The sequence below is a fragment of the Myodes glareolus genome, chromosome 3 (genome assembly GCF_982192425.1).
Source record: "Myodes glareolus chromosome 3, mMyoGla1.1, whole genome shotgun sequence".
NCBI classification, from domain to species: Eukaryota; Metazoa; Chordata; class Mammalia; order Rodentia; family Cricetidae; genus Myodes; species Myodes glareolus.
In genome coordinates, this window is record NC_142028.1 from 62,922,097 (window position 1) to 62,939,983 (window position 17,887).

The 17,887-nt window shown below is 50.9% G+C and overlaps 1 protein-coding gene across 7 annotated transcripts in view; it reads left to right on the forward strand.

Annotated features, from left to right (window-relative positions):
- Ptpru (protein tyrosine phosphatase receptor type U) overlaps positions 1-17,887 on the forward strand; it is a 71,162-nt gene that overhangs the window by 23,095 nt on the left and 30,180 nt on the right. For all 7 annotated transcript variants that reach the window (XM_048434201.3, XM_048434203.3, XM_048434204.3 and 4 more), the window contains exons 8-14: positions 7,670-7,978; positions 11,067-11,176; positions 11,434-11,635; positions 11,948-12,050; positions 13,854-14,127; positions 14,733-14,769; positions 15,531-15,669. In XM_048434201.3, coding sequence (XP_048290158.3) covers positions 7,670-7,978; positions 11,067-11,176; positions 11,434-11,635; positions 11,948-12,050; positions 13,854-14,127; positions 14,733-14,769; positions 15,531-15,669 — 1,174 coding nt within the window. The remainder of the gene's footprint in view (positions 1-7,669; positions 7,979-11,066; positions 11,177-11,433; positions 11,636-11,947; positions 12,051-13,853; positions 14,128-14,732; positions 14,770-15,530; positions 15,670-17,887) is intronic.

A 17,887-nucleotide genomic window follows, 5' to 3' on the forward strand; every position in this document is an offset into this window, starting at 1 on the left:
CGGGAGGTGAGGGGGAGCTAGGTGGTGTGCTGTAGGGGGACAGCTAGGGAAGGGACGGTCCAGTCAGACTGTTGAGTGCGGAGGCCTGGAGGCGGAGCATGGAGGAGACCTGTGGGAGGATTGTCTAAGTAGAGTTCGGAGTGTCAGATTCAGAGGCCAGTGAACGAGGGAGTGATGGCAGGGAGTGGGAGCGAGCATGGGCAACTCAGGTTCAGAAGGTTTCCTCTGGATATCTCGTGGGGAATTGAAGAGGAGGGAATGCTGGCTAGTTTTCGTCAACCAGACACAAATCACCTAGGAAGAGGGATCCTTAGTGGAAGAAATGCCTGTAGCATATTGTCCAGTGACCTTACTTAATGATTGATATGGGAAGGCTCAGCCCACTGTAGGTGGCGCCCCCTTTAGGCAGTTGATCTTAGGTTTTATAAGAAAGCAGGCTGAGCAAGTCGAGAGAGCCCCCCCCCCCCCCCCCCCCCCGCACCGGCTTCCCTGGATGATGGAAGGCGATGTGGAAGAGTAAGCTAAATAAACGTTTTCTCCCCCAGCTGCTTTTGGTCTTGGTGTTTGTCACAGCCACAGAGAGCCAGACGATGGCAGAGGGCAAAGGTTCCTGCAGGGGCTCCGCGGGGAGGCTCTCGCAGCCATTGCAGCCAGAGATGGTAGCCGGAAGCCTAGTGGAAGTGCCAATGATGGCTCTGATGGCAGGTTGCTCGGTCCCTTTGGTTCTGAAGTCAGTAGCATCTCCCGATAGATCTGCTGTGGGATGGGGAAAAAAGAAATGGACACCAGGATGCTCCAAGGTGTTTTGCTTGAGCAACTGGACGGATGGAGCTGTCACTTAACTGCACCACAGCAGAGTTGGCAGGCCGGGGGTGGGGAGCTGACCTGGGGGGTGCCATTGATCAGGAGCTGTGAGTCAGACACAATGACTTTGAGGTGCCATTAAATATGCCAGTGGCGATCTCCACCAGGCAGCTGGATGTATGAACAAGACATGGAGGGCCGGGTGCAGGCTGCTGGCATAGATCTGCAGGTTGTCCTTACAGAGATGGTGTTGGTGGCAGGGTCACATCTCTCATATTAGTGTTCTCAGCAGGGCGGATTTTCTCTCCTAGGGGACATTTGCTGGTGTCTGGAGACCGATTGCTGTCATACTGGCTTCTGCTACTGGGTGCTACGGGCATTAAAAGCTAGAGGCCAGGGACAGCTAAACTCCTCGCAGTACACGGGCAGTGTCCAATGACAAGTAGTTATCGAGTCCAATAGTGGTGAGGTTGAAAGCCCTCTTTAGGTTTTGGGGAAATGGAACTGAGGAATTGGACATGTGAAGCTGATCCTTGGGGTCCTGTCGCAGTTTGGGTTAATCTGGGCGATTGTAGGGAGCGCGTGGCACGCGTGTGAAGCACAGTGACTGGCAACTCCCTGAGTGACAGCTGTCATCGTTACGGTGGTCTTCATGTTTCAAAGGCATTTTTGATTTACCACTTAGAATAAATCAGAGCTGAGGCCCATAGAAAACTCCTGAGTGTGCAGATGGGGACACTGAAACCCAGATGGGGAAGGGGCTTGCCTGTAATCAGACAGTGGGTCAAGAACCCAGGTTGTGGGGCTGAGGAAATAGCTCAGTCAATAAAGTGCACGCTGCCAACTCCATAAAGAGACGACTTCATAGCCGGGCGGTGGTGGCTTTTACGCCTTTAATCCCAGCACTCTGGAGGCAGAGGCAAGCGAATCTCTAAATTCTAGGCTAGCCTGGTCTACACAGAGAGTTCCAGGATAGTCAGGGTTACACAGAGAAATCCTGTCTCAAAAAACCAAAAAAGGTGTGGTGTGGGGGTGTGTGGAGGCAGAAGATGCAGGTATGTACACACACACACACACACACACACACACACACACACACACACACACAGAGACCAGGAAGTTACAACTGTTTTTTTGTGGTTTGACTGGGCAGAGCAGGTTGGTTTTGAAACATGTGCCTGTAGTTTTTGCAGGTGGACCTGAAGAGTCAGGCTGTTAAGCCATTCTTTATGGCTAGGTGCTATTGCCTATACAGTCTGACCCAATTCCTCATAACTTTTTTTCCCCCGTTTTTCATTTTGGTTTTTCAAGGCAGGGTTTCCTTGTAGCTTTGGAGCCTATTTTGGAACTCTCTCTGTAGACCAGGCTGACCTCAAACTCACAGAGATTCGCCTAACTTTGCCTCCCAAGTGCTGGGTTTAAAGGCGTGCACCACCACTGTCCGGCTCTAATAGTTATACCTTTTGATCATTCCCATTTTACAGGTAAATAAACTAAGGCTTAGAGATTCAGCCGCTTGACCAAAATCTGCACTGAGTCACAGCAGAGCCAGAGGCAGAGCTGGTTTCTCAGTTACGTTCCTATTGCTGTGATAGATACCCCGAGACGAACAATTTGAAGATGGGTTTACTTTGGCTCACAGTCTGAGGGTACAGTCCACCATGGTGTGGAAGTGAAGACCACAGGAGCTTGAAGCAGCTGGTCACGTTGCAGGCACAGTCAGGGAGAACAGAATCCCAGATGCTGGTTCCCCTGCTTCTTTTTTCTTCAGTCTGGGATCCGGCTCCTGGGATAGTTAAGGTGGTCCTTCCAGGTTAAGGTGCTCCTTCCCACCTCAGCCACAGGCAAGCCCAGAGACTGGTCATCCCAGGTGGTCCTCGAACCTGTCAGGTTGCTAACCACCTCAGCTGACAGATCTTGGTTTCTAACTGGTATGGATGGCAGCAGCAACTGTCAAGGCCCCTGCCTCAGGCCAAGTGCCCACTAGTGTCAGCTACAGATAAACATTTTTCTAGAGGCTTGCAGGGGTGGGGATGGGCCAGAGCCAGGTGGATAGACTCCAAACAAAAACCTTCTCCCGCCCCTTCTAATCACAGGCTCCTCTCTTTGTTGATATCACTGCCCTAGAGCCTGGCCTGGGGTTGTTTTGCTCTTGGGCAGCTGTGTTGTTGGGCTCTCTAGGCCCACAATTCCCTCCACTCTATTATTTACTGTAAAAACAATAATATTGCACCAGTAAAAGGCTTAAAAAAAAAACCCGAGAAACAAAACCCCCAAAGCCTCTGAATCACTCCATCCTAGCTCAACAGCTGCCTTAATTTTTCTGTCTTGTTCCAGTCTCTGCCCATGTCTTCAGTGTACATTTTCACATCCTTGTCATTGGCTGGGGCTGTCGCTCAGGATTCTGCTTCGTTTGCTCGATGCCGGTCCATGTTTATAATTATGTTATTGACTGCCAACGTCTACCCCGGATTTCTGGGCTGTTTGTTTCTACATTCTTATTATTATAATGCTACATCAAAAAACTAAATGCTTGCGGTTCTTTTTATTCTCTTGAGTCGTCTTCTTTAGTGCACACGGTCAGGAATGATTAGAGGAAGGGCTCTGATATGTTATTGCTCTGCGGCATGCTTTCACTAATTCATGTTACGGAAGTCTCACTTTGGTGCACGCGTTTCTTTATTGATTCCTACTGGCTGGGTACTCTGGTTTACCACGTCCCATGTGATGTTATGTTTCCCTTTTTTGTTGTTTTGAGGAATGGTCTCCTTGAAGTCTCGATCCTCTCACTTCTGCCTCCTAAGTGCCGGGATCACAGGCAAGTGCCCGGCTTATATTTGGTCTTTAAAGGAGGTGGTTTTGTTGTTGCTTATTTGTCTCATCTACCTCCTCTACCTCAGGCTGACCTTGAACTAGCTCCGTAGTTGTTGATGACCCCTACCCACCCAGTGCTGGCATAATTCACAGTTTTAAAGTAGGCCTTGTTTCCTCCGTCGACATCAGTCATTCGGAAGGGTTCGGCAACTTTCCTGGAGTTGCAGAACTAGCGAAGAGTGGATGCAGGATGTGAACTTGGATGTACTTGACCCTATCCTAAAAGTCCTTCCATGAGACAGGGGCATTCATCAGCATTATTGAAATCAAGTCATTCTGAGTTAATTTAATAATGTTACATGCGCTCTCCTGCTTTCCCCCGTGCCTACTGTCCTCTTGTCTCTGAGTGGCTTGTGGGGTTCACCTGGATAGGGTTTCCTGGTCCCTTAACTCTGTCTTGCCATTGTGCATTGGCGACTGAAGGAGCGCCTTGGTGGCAGATGGCTTCTGGAAGCAGAGAGACTCTGGATTCGCACCCTTCAACCAGCATATCAATCTTAGTCAACATGGTGTTTGAGTCCCGGATGTGCCTGGGACAGAAGAGAAGAGGGAAGCGAGACTTCCATTCAGGGCCTCTCAGCCTGTGAAGGTGGAGAGGGAGATACCCACCCACACTGGTGTTTACCCTCTGTGGCCGAGGCTCCGTCTTGAGTTCTAAGAGGTGCTTTTGAGTAGTCTAAGCGGGTTGCTAGTGCTTAGAAACCTGGAGATTTCATATAAAAATTTTGAATTTTAGCTCTTAGAAACTGGGAGGGTCTGGAAATCCTGAGCCTGAGCCCTTGGTGGGAAGAATGTCCATGAGGAGCCAGGCTTATGCTCCACTGGCAGTGGGACCCCTGCAGTCTTGTTCACTGAATCTGAAGCTTCTATCTAGCCAGAATATCGTAAACTGGCCCTGCCCTTGTCCAGATCTTGAAGGAGGGCAAGAAAGCAAGTGTCTGAAAGATAGGAAAGAAGATGGGCTGGCCTTCCAGGCACAGGGCGGTGTGCAGGCAGAGCTGGTCTGAGACCCATTCTCTGTAGAGAAGAGAAAGTGGTGTTCTATTGGCTGCTGTAGCCACGCTGGCTCAGTGCACACAGGACAGGCCAGAGCCAGGGGACAGAGACTGAATCAGACTTCTGAGCAAGGTGGCAGGTGAGCACACGCAGTGTTCTGCCCCATGCACACAAGAATGGTGGGTCATATGAACACTTGTGGGCTTCTCTGTGGGCCGGAACGGTGAGAAGGCCCATGTATGGATGTATGGCAGCTGGGCCAGCAGCAGGCATCCTTTCTTGGGTGGCAGTGAGTAGCGACAGCCTAGTCTGATGTCCATGTGGGGTGGGACTTGGGTGTCTTCTGCTTTTGGGGAGAAGGGAGAGGGTCAAGAGATAGGCCTTGTTAGTATGAATCAGAAATCTCTTTCTGAGGGCTCCATACAGGACCAAAGACTTGTGTCTTGCCCAGGCTAGGAAGGAACCGAAAGCTGGGTGGGAGCAGGAACTTGCTGTGCTCAGTGCTAGACTGACCCTTGTCACTCCCACAGTCCTGTGTTAGGAGAGTGTGAACTGATGTTTCCAGGTAATAATTATAAGGGGCTGCTGAGTAAGTTTTTCACGGACGATGACCACAAGGTTCTTCTTAATCCCATTAAGGGGCTAAGTAGCAGTGCTTTCTCAGCCCCTAACAAAGAGGATGGGGCACTTTGTAGGAAGGCACTCCCAGAACCTTTGAGGCATGGAATCCATGTCCCAGAATCGTGTATGAGGGATAAAGGTGTAAGAAGAGACTGCTTTTTCATTTCCTGGCCACCAGACCCGAATAATCACACAAAAACTATATTGATTACAACACTGTTTGACCAATAATGGCTCAGGCATATTTCTAGCTAGCTCTTACATCTTAAATTAACCCAGTTCTATTAATCTGTGTATTGCCATGAAGCTGTGGCTTCCTGGAAATGTTCTGGCATCTTTCTTCTTTGGCACTTACATGGCATCTGCCTGACTCTGCCTTTTTCTCACTGCATTCAGTTTAGTTTTCCCACCTTGCTATATTCTACCTTGCCATAAGCCAAAGCAGCTTCCTTATTAACCAATGGTAATAAAACATTCACAGCATACAGAGGGGCATCCCACATCATCAAGAACTCTTGGAAGTGTCTTGACTCCCTCTTGGAGGCTTGATTAGGAGCATAGACTTGTTAAGGCAGACATGGAGATGTGGGCTGAACACTCTCTCTGAAGGGTGTGTACGTGTGCGTGTGTGCATGCGTGCGTGCGTGCGTGTGTGTGTGTGTGTGTGTGTGTGGATACCATAGGACATGTGTGGAGGTCTGTGTCCCAGGGACCATATTCAGGTTATTAGGCCCATCTTGTGTTTTTGAGACAGGATCTTGTACTGGCCTAGAGCTCACCAGATAAGCTCAGCTGACTGACCATTGAGTTCTAGGGACCTGTCTGCTTCTGCCTCCTAGGTGCTGGGATTACAAGCCCACATTGCCACACCCATTTTTATGTGGACTCTGGGGATTGAACTCAGGTTCCTCACCCTGGCAAAGCAAGCATTTTTACCACTGAGCTATCTCTCCAGGCCCCAGTTTTTCTGTTTACAAAATGGGGACGCATTTTAGGCTAATGGAGTCGTTAAGAGACTGTAGCACGGTCAGCCTCTCCCTACTGTTGGAGCAGTGTCTCTCCAAGGCATGAGTGTGACTATTGTTTGTGAAGATGAATTCCTTCTGGGGACCAGGGCTGCAGCAGCTAAGAGCACGCGTTCTGGTGCTGGTCTGATTGGGTTTAGATTCTAGCTTCACCTTTGGTTGTGTGACTTTGGTCTCCTCACCTAACCTCTATTTCTCTGCTTTCTCATTTGTATGACAAGGTTAGCGACAGCCCCTGTCTCGTTGGGTTTCAACCAAGATTAAATGAGACAAAACATTCTGAAGCCTCCAGAAAGATGTTGGACACTTCCAAAAAATTTAACTGCTGGTGTTATCATTGCAGAACAGATTGCGCTTTCCTTGTGTCTTTGGCAGTCAGGGAACTCACCATTGAATTTGCACCTTAGCTGTAGAGCCCTACCTCAGACGTATCAACGCTGATTTCTGTTTCTGCTTTCCAAACATTCTCTGTCCTAGTGTTTAGCTGTCATAGCGCCCATCATCCTGGTTTGTACATACTATGTAATTTTATATATATATTGATATAAATGGTTCTGCATTAAGTTTAGAATTAGCAAATGAAGAAAATATAGCAACAGGTTGATTCTGAGTGACCAGGTGTTATTCAGAATGCTCTTGAACTCGGGGGCAAATTGTGCTAATTATATAGCACAGCGTTCTATTTTGAGACAGGATCTCACTATGTAGCCCAGACTGACCTCCTGAGTGCTGAGATTATAGGCATGTGCCACTACGCTGGCAAGAGCTAATGGTTCTTGTTTTCCATTTACTTTTTATTTATCGTGTGTGCATGCACAGACCACACTGTGGACATGGAGGTTAAAGACAACGCCAGGGTGTTCTTTTCTTCTATCTCATGGGTCTCAGATATTAGATCCAGGTCATGGGGCTCAGCCAAGTGTCTCTACCCATTGAGCCGTCTCACCGGCCCGGTAGTTAATGCTTCTAACGGGTTATGGTGTGTTAGCCTTTGTTATGCCTGTGTCTTGGGTTTTACCTTAACAGTCTCAGTGTAGCCTAGCAATCCTCTGAGGGAGCCTTGCCTCTGTGTAGGTGCTGGGGATCCAAATCTAGGTCTTTCCCTTTTGTAGTTCAGGAAACTAAGACTGAGAGAGGCGGACTCACTCAGGCAATGATCACCTGCTGCAGGTGGTAGACTAGGATTCGGATGTGTCTCACCTTACTCTAAAGCATACAGTATCACAGCCTGTTCGGTTCCGAGGGTGCTCAGAGTTCCAAGAGGCAGAGGACGAATGGTTTCTGGCCGTTGATTGATGCTCTCTTCCTCCCCATCTCCTCAACCTTCCCCCGGCTTTCTATGTCTCCAGAGCCCACGAGGGCCCCCAAAGGCCTGGCTTTTGCTGAGATCCAGGCTCGCCAGCTGACCCTGCAGTGGGAGCCCCTGGGCTACAACGTGACGCGTTGCCACACCTATGCTGTGTCCCTCTGCTATCACTACACGCTGGGTGGCAGTCACAACCAGACCATCCGGGAGTGTGTGAAGATGGAGCAGGGTGTCAGCCGCTACACCATTAAGAATCTGCTGCCATTCAGAAACGTCCACGTGCGTTTGATCCTCACGAACCCTGAGGGGCGCAAGGAGGGCAAGGAGATCACCTTCCAGACAGACGAAGATGGTAAGTGTGCAGGCTGGATTCCCTGAGCCCAGAACGCCTCCCATACCTGGGGCCTCTGCTCAGACTCATGCAGGGAACTCCAGCAAAGCAGTGGTGGCCGTTATTCATTCTTGGGGAGACTGTGGGTTATTAGGTTAGTGTAATTTCTTCCTTAAGGGCTTAGAAGAATTCAGTGGTGAATTCGGATCAGGAATGTTCCTCATGGCAAAGTTTTAAATAACAGTTTTCACTGGTGACATAGATTTGGATGCTTTCAGTCACTTTCTGCCTTGTTCTTTGAGATGGCCTCTCACCGAACCAGGACCTCACCAGCAGGCAGATTGGCAGATCAACAGGCTCCAGGTTTCCACATGTCTTTGTCCCCGCCCTTCCCCAAACACTGGGGTTACACAAGTGCACTCCCACGGCTGGCTTTTACATGGCCACTGGGGATCCAAACCTAGGTCCTCCTGTTTGCATAGCAAGCAGTTGACCACCCAAGCTGTTTCTCCAGTCCCGGTTTTAGCTTTTTGAGCCTTTACTCCACCCCTTCTCCCCTTTTCTGATATGGTCTTGCTGTGTAGCAGAGTCTGGCCTCAACTTGTAATCCCCTTGCTTCAGCCTCATCAGGGCTGGCATTTTGGCTGTGTGCCACCATGCTAATTTCTAATGCATGCACTTACAACCATGCGCTTTTCTTTTTGCTTGACTCTCGCTGCATCCCATAGTGTTTGTTGTCGTCCAGTGCTGGGGCTTCACCTCAGATTTGCGCATGATAGGCAGGTGTTGTGCAGCCCTGAGCTCTGTCCTCAGCCCACCCGTAAGTCTTACTATGTTATTTTCATTACCATTCAGTTTAAAATATTTTCTAATTGCTGTAATAATTTCCTCTTTAACTCAAAAGCTATTTAGAATTACTTAGCTTAATTTTTTTCTCCCTTCTTTTCTTCTTTCCCTTTTCTTTCATTCTTTTTCCCTTTCTCCCTTTCTTCCTTCCTTTCTTTCGTTTTTACCCCCAAGACAGGGTTTCTCTTTGTGACTCTGGCTGTCCTGGAACTCACCCTGTAGATCAGGATGGCCTCAAACTCACAGAGATCCATCCACCTGCCTCTGCCTCCCGAGTTCTGGGGTTAAAGGTGTTCGCACCACTGCATGGCCACTTTGCTTAATTTCTAAGCATTTAGAACGTGTGTGTGTGTGTGTGTGTGTAGCCCATATAAAATTCATCTCACCTCGTTGGTTTTCCCCGACACCACTCACCTTAAGCATGTGCGTAGGCCACACTGAAGATTTCTCAGGCTAGGAGCAAGCAACGGCTGGGACTGCCCCAAGGCTTTGCACAGCCTGTAGCTAAATACCACGCTTCTCCATTCTCATGATCTCTACATGTCATTTGGTCCCCAGGATTAGGGTCAGGCCACCTCATTCTGTCCAGGGTGCTTATCCTAAGTGATCAGTCCAGTAAATTCCCATAGACTGGACACTTCAGTGAATTCATTTCCAAATGAAGAGATCACATCCCAGCACCCCAAGAGGCCACTAATGCTCCCGTGTTCACCTCTTCCCAAAGGTAGCCATTACCTCTCCCAATAACACTGTGTATTAATTTTTGTTTGGTTCTGGGCTATCTGTAAGCAGCATCATACAGTAGATGCTTGCTTTGTGCCCGCTTGTGTCTGTGAAGTTTGTGCTCTTTGGAGGCCAGATCGTCCTAGTGAATATGTTCTCACCGCTGTGTGGTTCATTCTAGAATGAATCCATCATATTTACTTTCTGTTAACTGTCGGTGAGTATCTGGGCAGATTCCTATTTGGTTACTTTGAACAATGCTTTGAAAAAAGTCTGTGTAGATTATTTTTGGTAGATATTCATGTGTCGTGTGGGTGTGTGTAGGAGAGAATGACTAGGTTGCAAGGGTGTGTGTTCATCTTTAGTAGATTTAGCCAGACAGTTTCTCATTGGTTGTGATTGTGCCAATTTCAACTCCACTAGCAGTGAATGAGACTTGGTGGTTCTGTGATCTTACTGACTCTTGGAATTGTTGATTATACTTTTTTATTTTCTGTTTGGATAGGTGGAGAATGATCTTGGGAAATTTTTGTTTTAACTGAATGCTTAGCTTTCATTGTATTATTATTATTATTATTTGTGTATGTGTGTAGGCGTGCGCGCATGTGTGTGTGTGCGTGTGTGTGTGTAGGCGTGTAGACCAGAGGTTGATGTTTTCCTTTATTGCTTTCTATCTTATTTTTTGAGACAAGATCTCACTGAGCCTGGATCTCCTTGTTTCTGCTCAGCTGGCTGGCCAGCAAGTCCCAAGAAACCTACCTGTCTCTTCCCCGCAGCCCCCAGTGCTGGGTCACGGTTCACACCACCAGTGCTGGGTCATGGTGCACACCCCCAGTGCTGGGTCACAGTACACACCCATGCTGGGTCACGGTGCACACCAGAGACCTGGCATTCGTGTGGGTACTGGGGATCCAGACTCAACTGGCTCTTCAGCCCAGCTCTCACTGGTTCTTACCCTTCCTTCCAATGGCCCTCCCGCTGACCTTTGCTTCCTCAGAGACGTTCATCAAAGTGTTTTCCCAGTCAGAAGCTGTGCCCTGCCGTGCTTGTTTAGAATGTACAGTACAGCCCAAACAAATGGACCATATCTCACAGTGCCCATGTGGGGATTTTTATAGCATGTGTGTGTGATGTAGTTATCAGCGTGTTAATCTTCTCCAATCTCATTGAGACTGTTTATGTAATTAACATCTTTTTAGACAGGGAAACCTCTCCACCCATGATCCAGACCCCCTATGGCAACAGATTTCCTTTCTCTGGTAAATAACTGTATCTCATGAGCCTGAATGGAACCTGCTTGGCCCTGAAAGTGGAAGGCCCCTATGGATTGGGTCATGTGAACTTTGAACTTTGCATCCTTCACATTATTTACTTCCGGTGAGAGAGGGGCTGCGTCATGTCCATTTCATAGATGTGGAAACTGAGGCTCAGGGAGGCTGACTGGCCCAAGCGGAATAGCTAGGAAGAGGCGAAGCTGATGCGTGAACTCTGTTATTTGGAGCCAAAACCCACTTTCCTCTCCTCCGTCCTTCCCTCGCAGTGCCTGGTGGGATTGCAGCTGAGTCCCTCACCTTCACTCCCCTGGAGGACATGATCTTTCTCAAGTGGGAGGAGCCCCAGGAGCCCAATGGCCTCATCACTCAGTATGAGGTGAACAGGGGCCCAGGTGGGAGGTCAAAGTTCCTTCCTGTGCTGTGACAGAGAGGGAGACCTGTGGGAGGACAGAGGCGGACCTTCAAGCTACTTCCGTGATGGTCAGAGTCTGTGCTCTGTGAGTTCTGAGTAGAGTGTGGATCAGCCCAATGCACCTCTAGTTTCCGTGAAACATAAAGATTGGTGGGTGGGATTCCTGAGATAGTGACGCCCATCCCTGTCCCGTTCCACCTACCTGCTCCTTCTGCCCCCAGATCAGCTACCAAAGCATTGAGTCCTCAGACCCAGCCGTGAATGTGCCTGGCCCGCGGCGCACCATCTCCAAACTCCGCAATGAGACTTACCACGTCTTCTCCAACCTGCACCCCGGCACCACCTACCTGTTCTCTGTGCGCGCCCGTACCAGCAAGGGCTTTGGCCAGGCGGCTCTCACGGAGATTACCACCAACATCTCAGGTGAGCTTCCTTGGGAGGGGGCCTAGGGTCCCAGGTTCCAAGGATATTGAAGGGTGAAGCAGCCTGGTGCGGGTACAGAGGACCCTGCTGAGATAAATGAACCGTTTAAAGGCTTCAAGTCAGGAGTCGGGACTAAATCAGAGGGGTCAGGAGACTATGGTGAGTGGAATCAGAAGGTTGAGGTCAGAAGTCAGCGCCTAAGATGGGGGGCATGGAAGCTTAGATCAGGGGAACATGGTGATAAGAGGATTAGAGGTCTGGCCTTCCTGGCCAGTGGCCAGATGCCATGCTTGTGTTCCTGTCTCTTCTCAGCTCCCAGCTTTGATTATGCTGACATGCCGTCACCCCTGGGCGAGTCGGAGAACACCATCACAGTGCTGCTGAGGCCGGCCCAGGGCCGCGGAGCACCCATCAGGTGGGAATGCCTGCGGAGAGGGGCTGGGAGACAGCCCTCTCCTCTGATCTGGCCAACTCTCTGGTGACCCTACTTCCTGCCTGGGCTCCGAGTTGAGGAGGGTGCACCATGATTCTGGGTAGTGAGCCAAGACCACAGGTCTCTGCTGGTAACTGTCATGGGTTTCCTGGACAGTGTCCAGTTTGGAGAAGGAACTAGGCCGCCCCAGGGTGGTTCATTGGACACTCAGGAGTAGTAAAGCTCTTGGGGCCTTGTATTTTCTAGCTAGCTCTGTTCCTGCACTCACAGGGATGGGTATCCCTATTGAAGACTAGGGAACCAGCCAGTTAAGGCCATTCCCATGGGGATGGTCTAGCACACAGCTTTTCTGCTCCCCACTCTCTGGAGGACTCTGGGATTGTTGATGTTGCCAGGGCTGCCTCTGCTGTGTGTGTGTGCGCGCTGGAGTAAAGATGGGAGTGTACATGAGCAGGGTCATCTCAGGTAGCCTTTGTGGTATGTTTGGTATGGAGAAGTGAGGGTGGGAGTGACTTTTGGAAGGCACAGAGCCTCTCCGCCTGCCACTCAGGTCTCCCCCTTTAGTGGAGACTGGGAGCTGTCTCATGAAGGTGGTTGGGTTGCTCACGTGTTCTAGCTAGTCCTCCACCTTCTCACCCAGCCCTTTACCTTCTCTTCCTCACTTGTTGGGTCTCCCCGATATTTACTACCACTGCCTGCTTTGGCCCCCTTAGACTCTCAGGCCCCTCTGGGTGTTGTGTTCTTTGATGAAGCCTCCAGGTTCTTGTGTGGCAGCGTCAGGCAGGACTTGGTCAAGGTAGATGGGAATATGGAGATGGGACATGGTGGGTGGGGTGATCCTCATCTCAGAGACTCCATTTCTGCAGACACCATTTCAGTTTGAGGCTAATGTGAACCTCCTGGGAGCATTTGGAGCTGTGGGAGGCTTGACCCCTAGCTTGGGGCGTGCTGAGAGGGATCAGGGCTGGCGTTTCCAGCAGTTTTGTGACAGGCAGTGAACGGATTCCCTGCGCTGGAAACTAGAGGGAAGGCAGAGGCATTCCTACTTTCCAGAGCAGAGGCTGGCTGGTGGGATGTCCCAAGCTGAGCTGTGATGGAGGCTGACGGGAAAGAGTTAAGCATATCAGACCCCACATGTTGGCTCTGGCTCAGTTCCACAGTGGACTGGAGGAGCCCACAGCCAAAGTCCCTTACTCGAGGCGCTAAAATAAACAGAACCCCAGTGGTCAGGAGCAGAGACACAAGTCAGGGCAGGAGGGTCCTGTGGGGCACAGTGGGCTCCAGTTTCCAGACGGAGGGCTGTCCGAAGCTTGAGAGGACTCTAGACAGTCGCACCAACATATCCTTGTTTGCTTTGTGAGCATATCTTTCCTGCTGGGGACAGTTAATTCCAGGAGGCCTAGATCCCCTAGTACCAGCTCAGGGCCTCTCACCCGAGCGTAGTAAATGTGGTCTTACCCTAGTCATCTTTTATCTGAAAGAGCCTGGGTGTTTCCATGTTCTAGATTCTGTGTCACACACAAGAAGACTCATTGATGAGATCAATTAATCCTTAGGGTGTAGACCCACTGAGCATGGCTACAATTGGTGGCCACAATAACAATGGACACTCACTAAGTGTCCCTTTCTAGCTACACCCTGGTTCACTCCCATCTTACAGAGGATGAAACTGAGTCTTGGGAGCTTCTGTAACTTGCTGGGTTAGAAAGAGGCAGAGCTAAGACCCCCGACCTTCACTACTTGAAGGCTCTCTGTGGCCACTTGTACCATCTCCTCTCTGTCCAGTGTATACCAGGTGGTTGTGGAGGAAGAGCGGCCACGGCGCTTGCGACGCGAGCCAGGAGGTCAGGACTGCTTCTCGGTACCTCTGACCTTTGAGACCGCACTGGCTCGTGGCCTGGTGCACTACTTCGGGGCTGAACTGGCTGCCAGCAGCTTGCTTGAGGCCATGCCCTTTACTGTGGGTGACAACCAGACCTATCGTGGCTTTTGGAACCCACCGCTTGAGCCCAGGAAGGCCTACCTTATCTACTTCCAGGCAGCGAGTCACCTGAAAGGGGTGAGGAGTTGGCTGCGCCCTAGGGGTGTAGACTGGGGTAGTGGGCTGTAGGGTGGGGGACCTTTGGGGAGGCCTACCACTGGGGCCTGAGACCTGGTCCTGTACTCTATACCCTAACCTCCTTTCCTCCAGCCTCAGCCTTCTGATCCCAGGCTGCTTCCCACAGATGCCCCAACACTCCTGTTGACTGGGCTTCCTTGCTTCCTGTGGCCCTGCTTTCTCTCAGACACCTCTTCCCAAGAAGCCCACCACTAGAGTCCCAGGCCCCACCTCCACCCCAGACTTTTCTTCCTCCCTGGGATCTGCCTTCTTTTCTGGGCTTTCTGGATCCTCAGTGCTCCAGCCCTTGATTTCTTCCAGTTTTTAGCAGACCCCTGGATCTACTTCTTCCCCTCATGTCTGGGGCGCCACCCCACTTTCCCATGCTGGTTTTGTGTCCTCCAATCTTATTGATCTTAAGGCATAGCTCTATGGAGTGTCCATAGTTAATGGTTTGTACCTGACATGTGAGGCCTGATTAGGTCCAAGCTATCCCAACTGAGGTTCCTGAGCTGTAGAGCGTGGGTTTGGCTGTTGTCTCTGAGTCTCTTCATCTGTATTTCTAGGAAACCCGGCTGAACTGCATCCGAATTGCCAGGAAAGGTGAGTCTGCTGGGTGTCTTCAGCCCTGCCCAGGCATGGCCTCTCATCTGTGCATCTCCAGGGGACCCGGGGCTATGGGAGCCTAGGGCTGTGGAAGGCAGACCCCAAATAGGAAGGTCTCCCTGTCTCAGCTACCTGGTGCCCACTTCAAGGCTTCTTCTTTCAAACTGGACAGCAAGCAGTCTTTCGCACCCTTCACGCTCCCCATAGTGACAGAAGGGTCCCTGACAAAGACAGGAACCAGCCTGTGCAGTGAAAACCATCTTGCTTGTGCCTTGAGAGTGATGGTAACTGGTCTCTTGTTCTGGGTTCTGTATCTGTTCCTTTTTCTACAGTGGGCTAGACAGGGGACAGGCAGGGAGAATGTGGTGTGAGGACCATCCCTCTTCTAGGCATGGCATATGGTTGGTTACACCCTGAGATGTCTCATCTGTAGCACAGGTACTTTTCCCCTCCATCACCTGGTAGGAGGGCAAGGAGGATAGAACTGAAGGCCCCAGGTCTCCCTAGTTCTCTGTCTGAAGATGCTGGGGGGAGGAGAGCAGACTGAGGGAGACTGACCTGGAATGTGGAAGGCAGGCTATTGGCTGAGAGGCAAGGTGAGGAGACAGATCTCTGACTGAAAGGTGGGGCAGTGCCTAGGTGCAACGCTGGGGCCTTGGTATGTACATGTTGGGTGGCTTGTTCGGTGCCTCGGTGCTCAGATCCTGGCCTGTCGGGTGGGGTGGTCTCTGATCCTCTGTCTCATTCATTCTCCCTAGCTGCTTGCAAGGAGAGCAAGCGACCCCTTGAAGTGTCTCAGAGATCGGAGGAGATGGGGCTTATCCTGGGCATCTGTGCAGGCGGTCTTGCCGTTCTTATCCTCCTCCTGGGAGCCATCATTGTCATCATTCGCAAAGGGTGAGTAGTGCCCCTCACCCACCAGGGGCTTCCTACTCCTGGAAGGCCTGCTGGGTCCAGAGGAGCCATGGCTGAGGTTGGTAGAACAGCCCCTTGCCCCTTGGTGGTGAAGTATATGGAGGGTTGCCAGCCTGGGCATTGGGCCTATGGATTAACACACGCTGGACAGTGAGTGTCAGAGACTCAGCAAAGAGCACTGTTGTGGCTGGAGCACAGGTCTGGCTGGTGCCAGGAGCCACTATCCAGGAATGGGTATTCTTCCTTGTGCCAAGGAGCTATGCTGGAAGCAGGCACTCCCTTCCTTTGCTCTACATTGGCTGTTCCAATAGGAAGGCACAGAGGTGACCTGATTGTGACTTGGCCCTCTAGCCAAGGTCTCTGCCATGACTGATTGTGCAAGCTCAGAGCCCCAGGGTGAGCGAGCTGCCAGGGTGTTGAAGGACATCTGGTCTAGTGTTTAGATTGGTTTCAAAGCGACAGAGCCTGTCAAAACCTATGATCCTCCTCACTTTGCAGAGTGCTTGCCTAGCATACACGGAGCCCTAGGTTTGGTCCCCGGCCTGGTATAAACCAGAAGTGATGGCACACGCATGTGATCCTAACATTCCAGAGACGGACACAGGAGGATCAGAAGTTCAAGGGCGTCTTTGTCATCTCTGTTGTATACTAAGTTCAAGACTTGCCTGGGCTCCATGAGATCCCGTTTCAAAACAAAACAAAGCTCAAAGTGCCAGAACGAAACAAGCTCCCCACCTGGAGCCCGGTGAATTAAACAGAGTTGGAGGCAGGGTGGGAACTCCTGAGACCCCTCTGCCTGCGGCCACACGCTACCTCAGTCTCACCAAGCAACTCCAGAACGTGGTGGCTCAGACACTGTAATTGAGCCCTAGAGAGGGCGGCGAACCTGCCCAAGGTCACCCTAGGAGCCAGAGGCAGAGCCAGCCTCCTCCTTCCCCATCTGGACTCTGGCTTCTGTAGCCCCTGCTGCTGCCAGGCTGGGCACACGCAGGCTGGTTGGCACCGGCTCTCCGGGCTGCCAGGAACAGATAAGTAGGATCCAGGGAGGGCACAAAGAGCTGGCTAGGGCCATCAGCGGTAGAGACAGGGTGTGCCAGTAGAATGGGGATTGTGTGTGGGATGGCCTATCCTGGACTCAGGCTCAGATTTTTTTTTTCTCTCCCAAAGTCGAAGAACAGTATCTTGAGACGAACTATTTTTAATGATCACTTAATGAGGAATGACTGTGTGCCAGGAGAGGCGCTAGCTACTGAGTGCCCAGAATGTGCCAGGCGAGGTTCTGGCACTTGGGGTCTTTCCGAGAACATTTCCTTCTTGGATCCTGACAAATAGCAGGCCCGACTCCCTTTTCTCTGACGGAGAAGCTGTAATTAAAGTGAGTTGCCCGTGTCTCTAGGTACGGTGGCCGGGTTTACTCTGGACTCAGGCTTGAACCTCACTACAGATGAGAAGGCCTCACTGTAGGCTTCCTGCCAGTGGCAGCTCTCGACGCTTGTGCCCAACAGAGACCTGAGAAGGCCTCCGAGTAGAGCGTGGGTGTAGGAGGCTGTGAGTGGAGCTGATGGAGTTTGAGTTCCTAGAAATCTCCCCTGAGGGGAGAGGATTGGCTGTGTGGGGTATTTTCCCCACGCTCTGCAGACAGAGCCTTGTCCAGGACAGGGCGGTCATGGTGCCGTCAGAATGTCGCTAGGAGACCGCCCTCATTACACAGTTGCTAACTCGTGTATACAGTGCCTGTCCAGGCTATCTCGAAAGCCCCTAAGCCCATTGTCTTTCCTGGAGCTGCAACTTGGCTTCTTCCTTTATTTAAAATCTACCCGTTTTCCACTATGGCCTGTCTCTGTGCTCGCTGGTCCTGGCCTTGGGGAGCCAGTACACTCCCCAGGGCTCCCCCACTTTGCCTTGTGGGGTCTGAACAGGTTTCAGATCAGCCTGTGTTGCAAATGTAAAGGACTGAGTCGGAGGTTCAGCTCCCTCCCTAGCCTGATGGAGCCTTAGTAAGAAGCATTGAGGGAGTTCCTGGGCCAGGATCTCGAGACATGTATTCTGAGACCTGGGGGACTCTGGTCTTTATCATGACAGCCTGTGACTTAGTGTTCTCGTCTGTGAAATGGGATTATTTTTCCAGGGCTAGAGATTGAGCCCTGAGCCTTGAACATGTTAGGCAAGTGTTCTACCAACCAGCAGCAGTCTTAGTTCA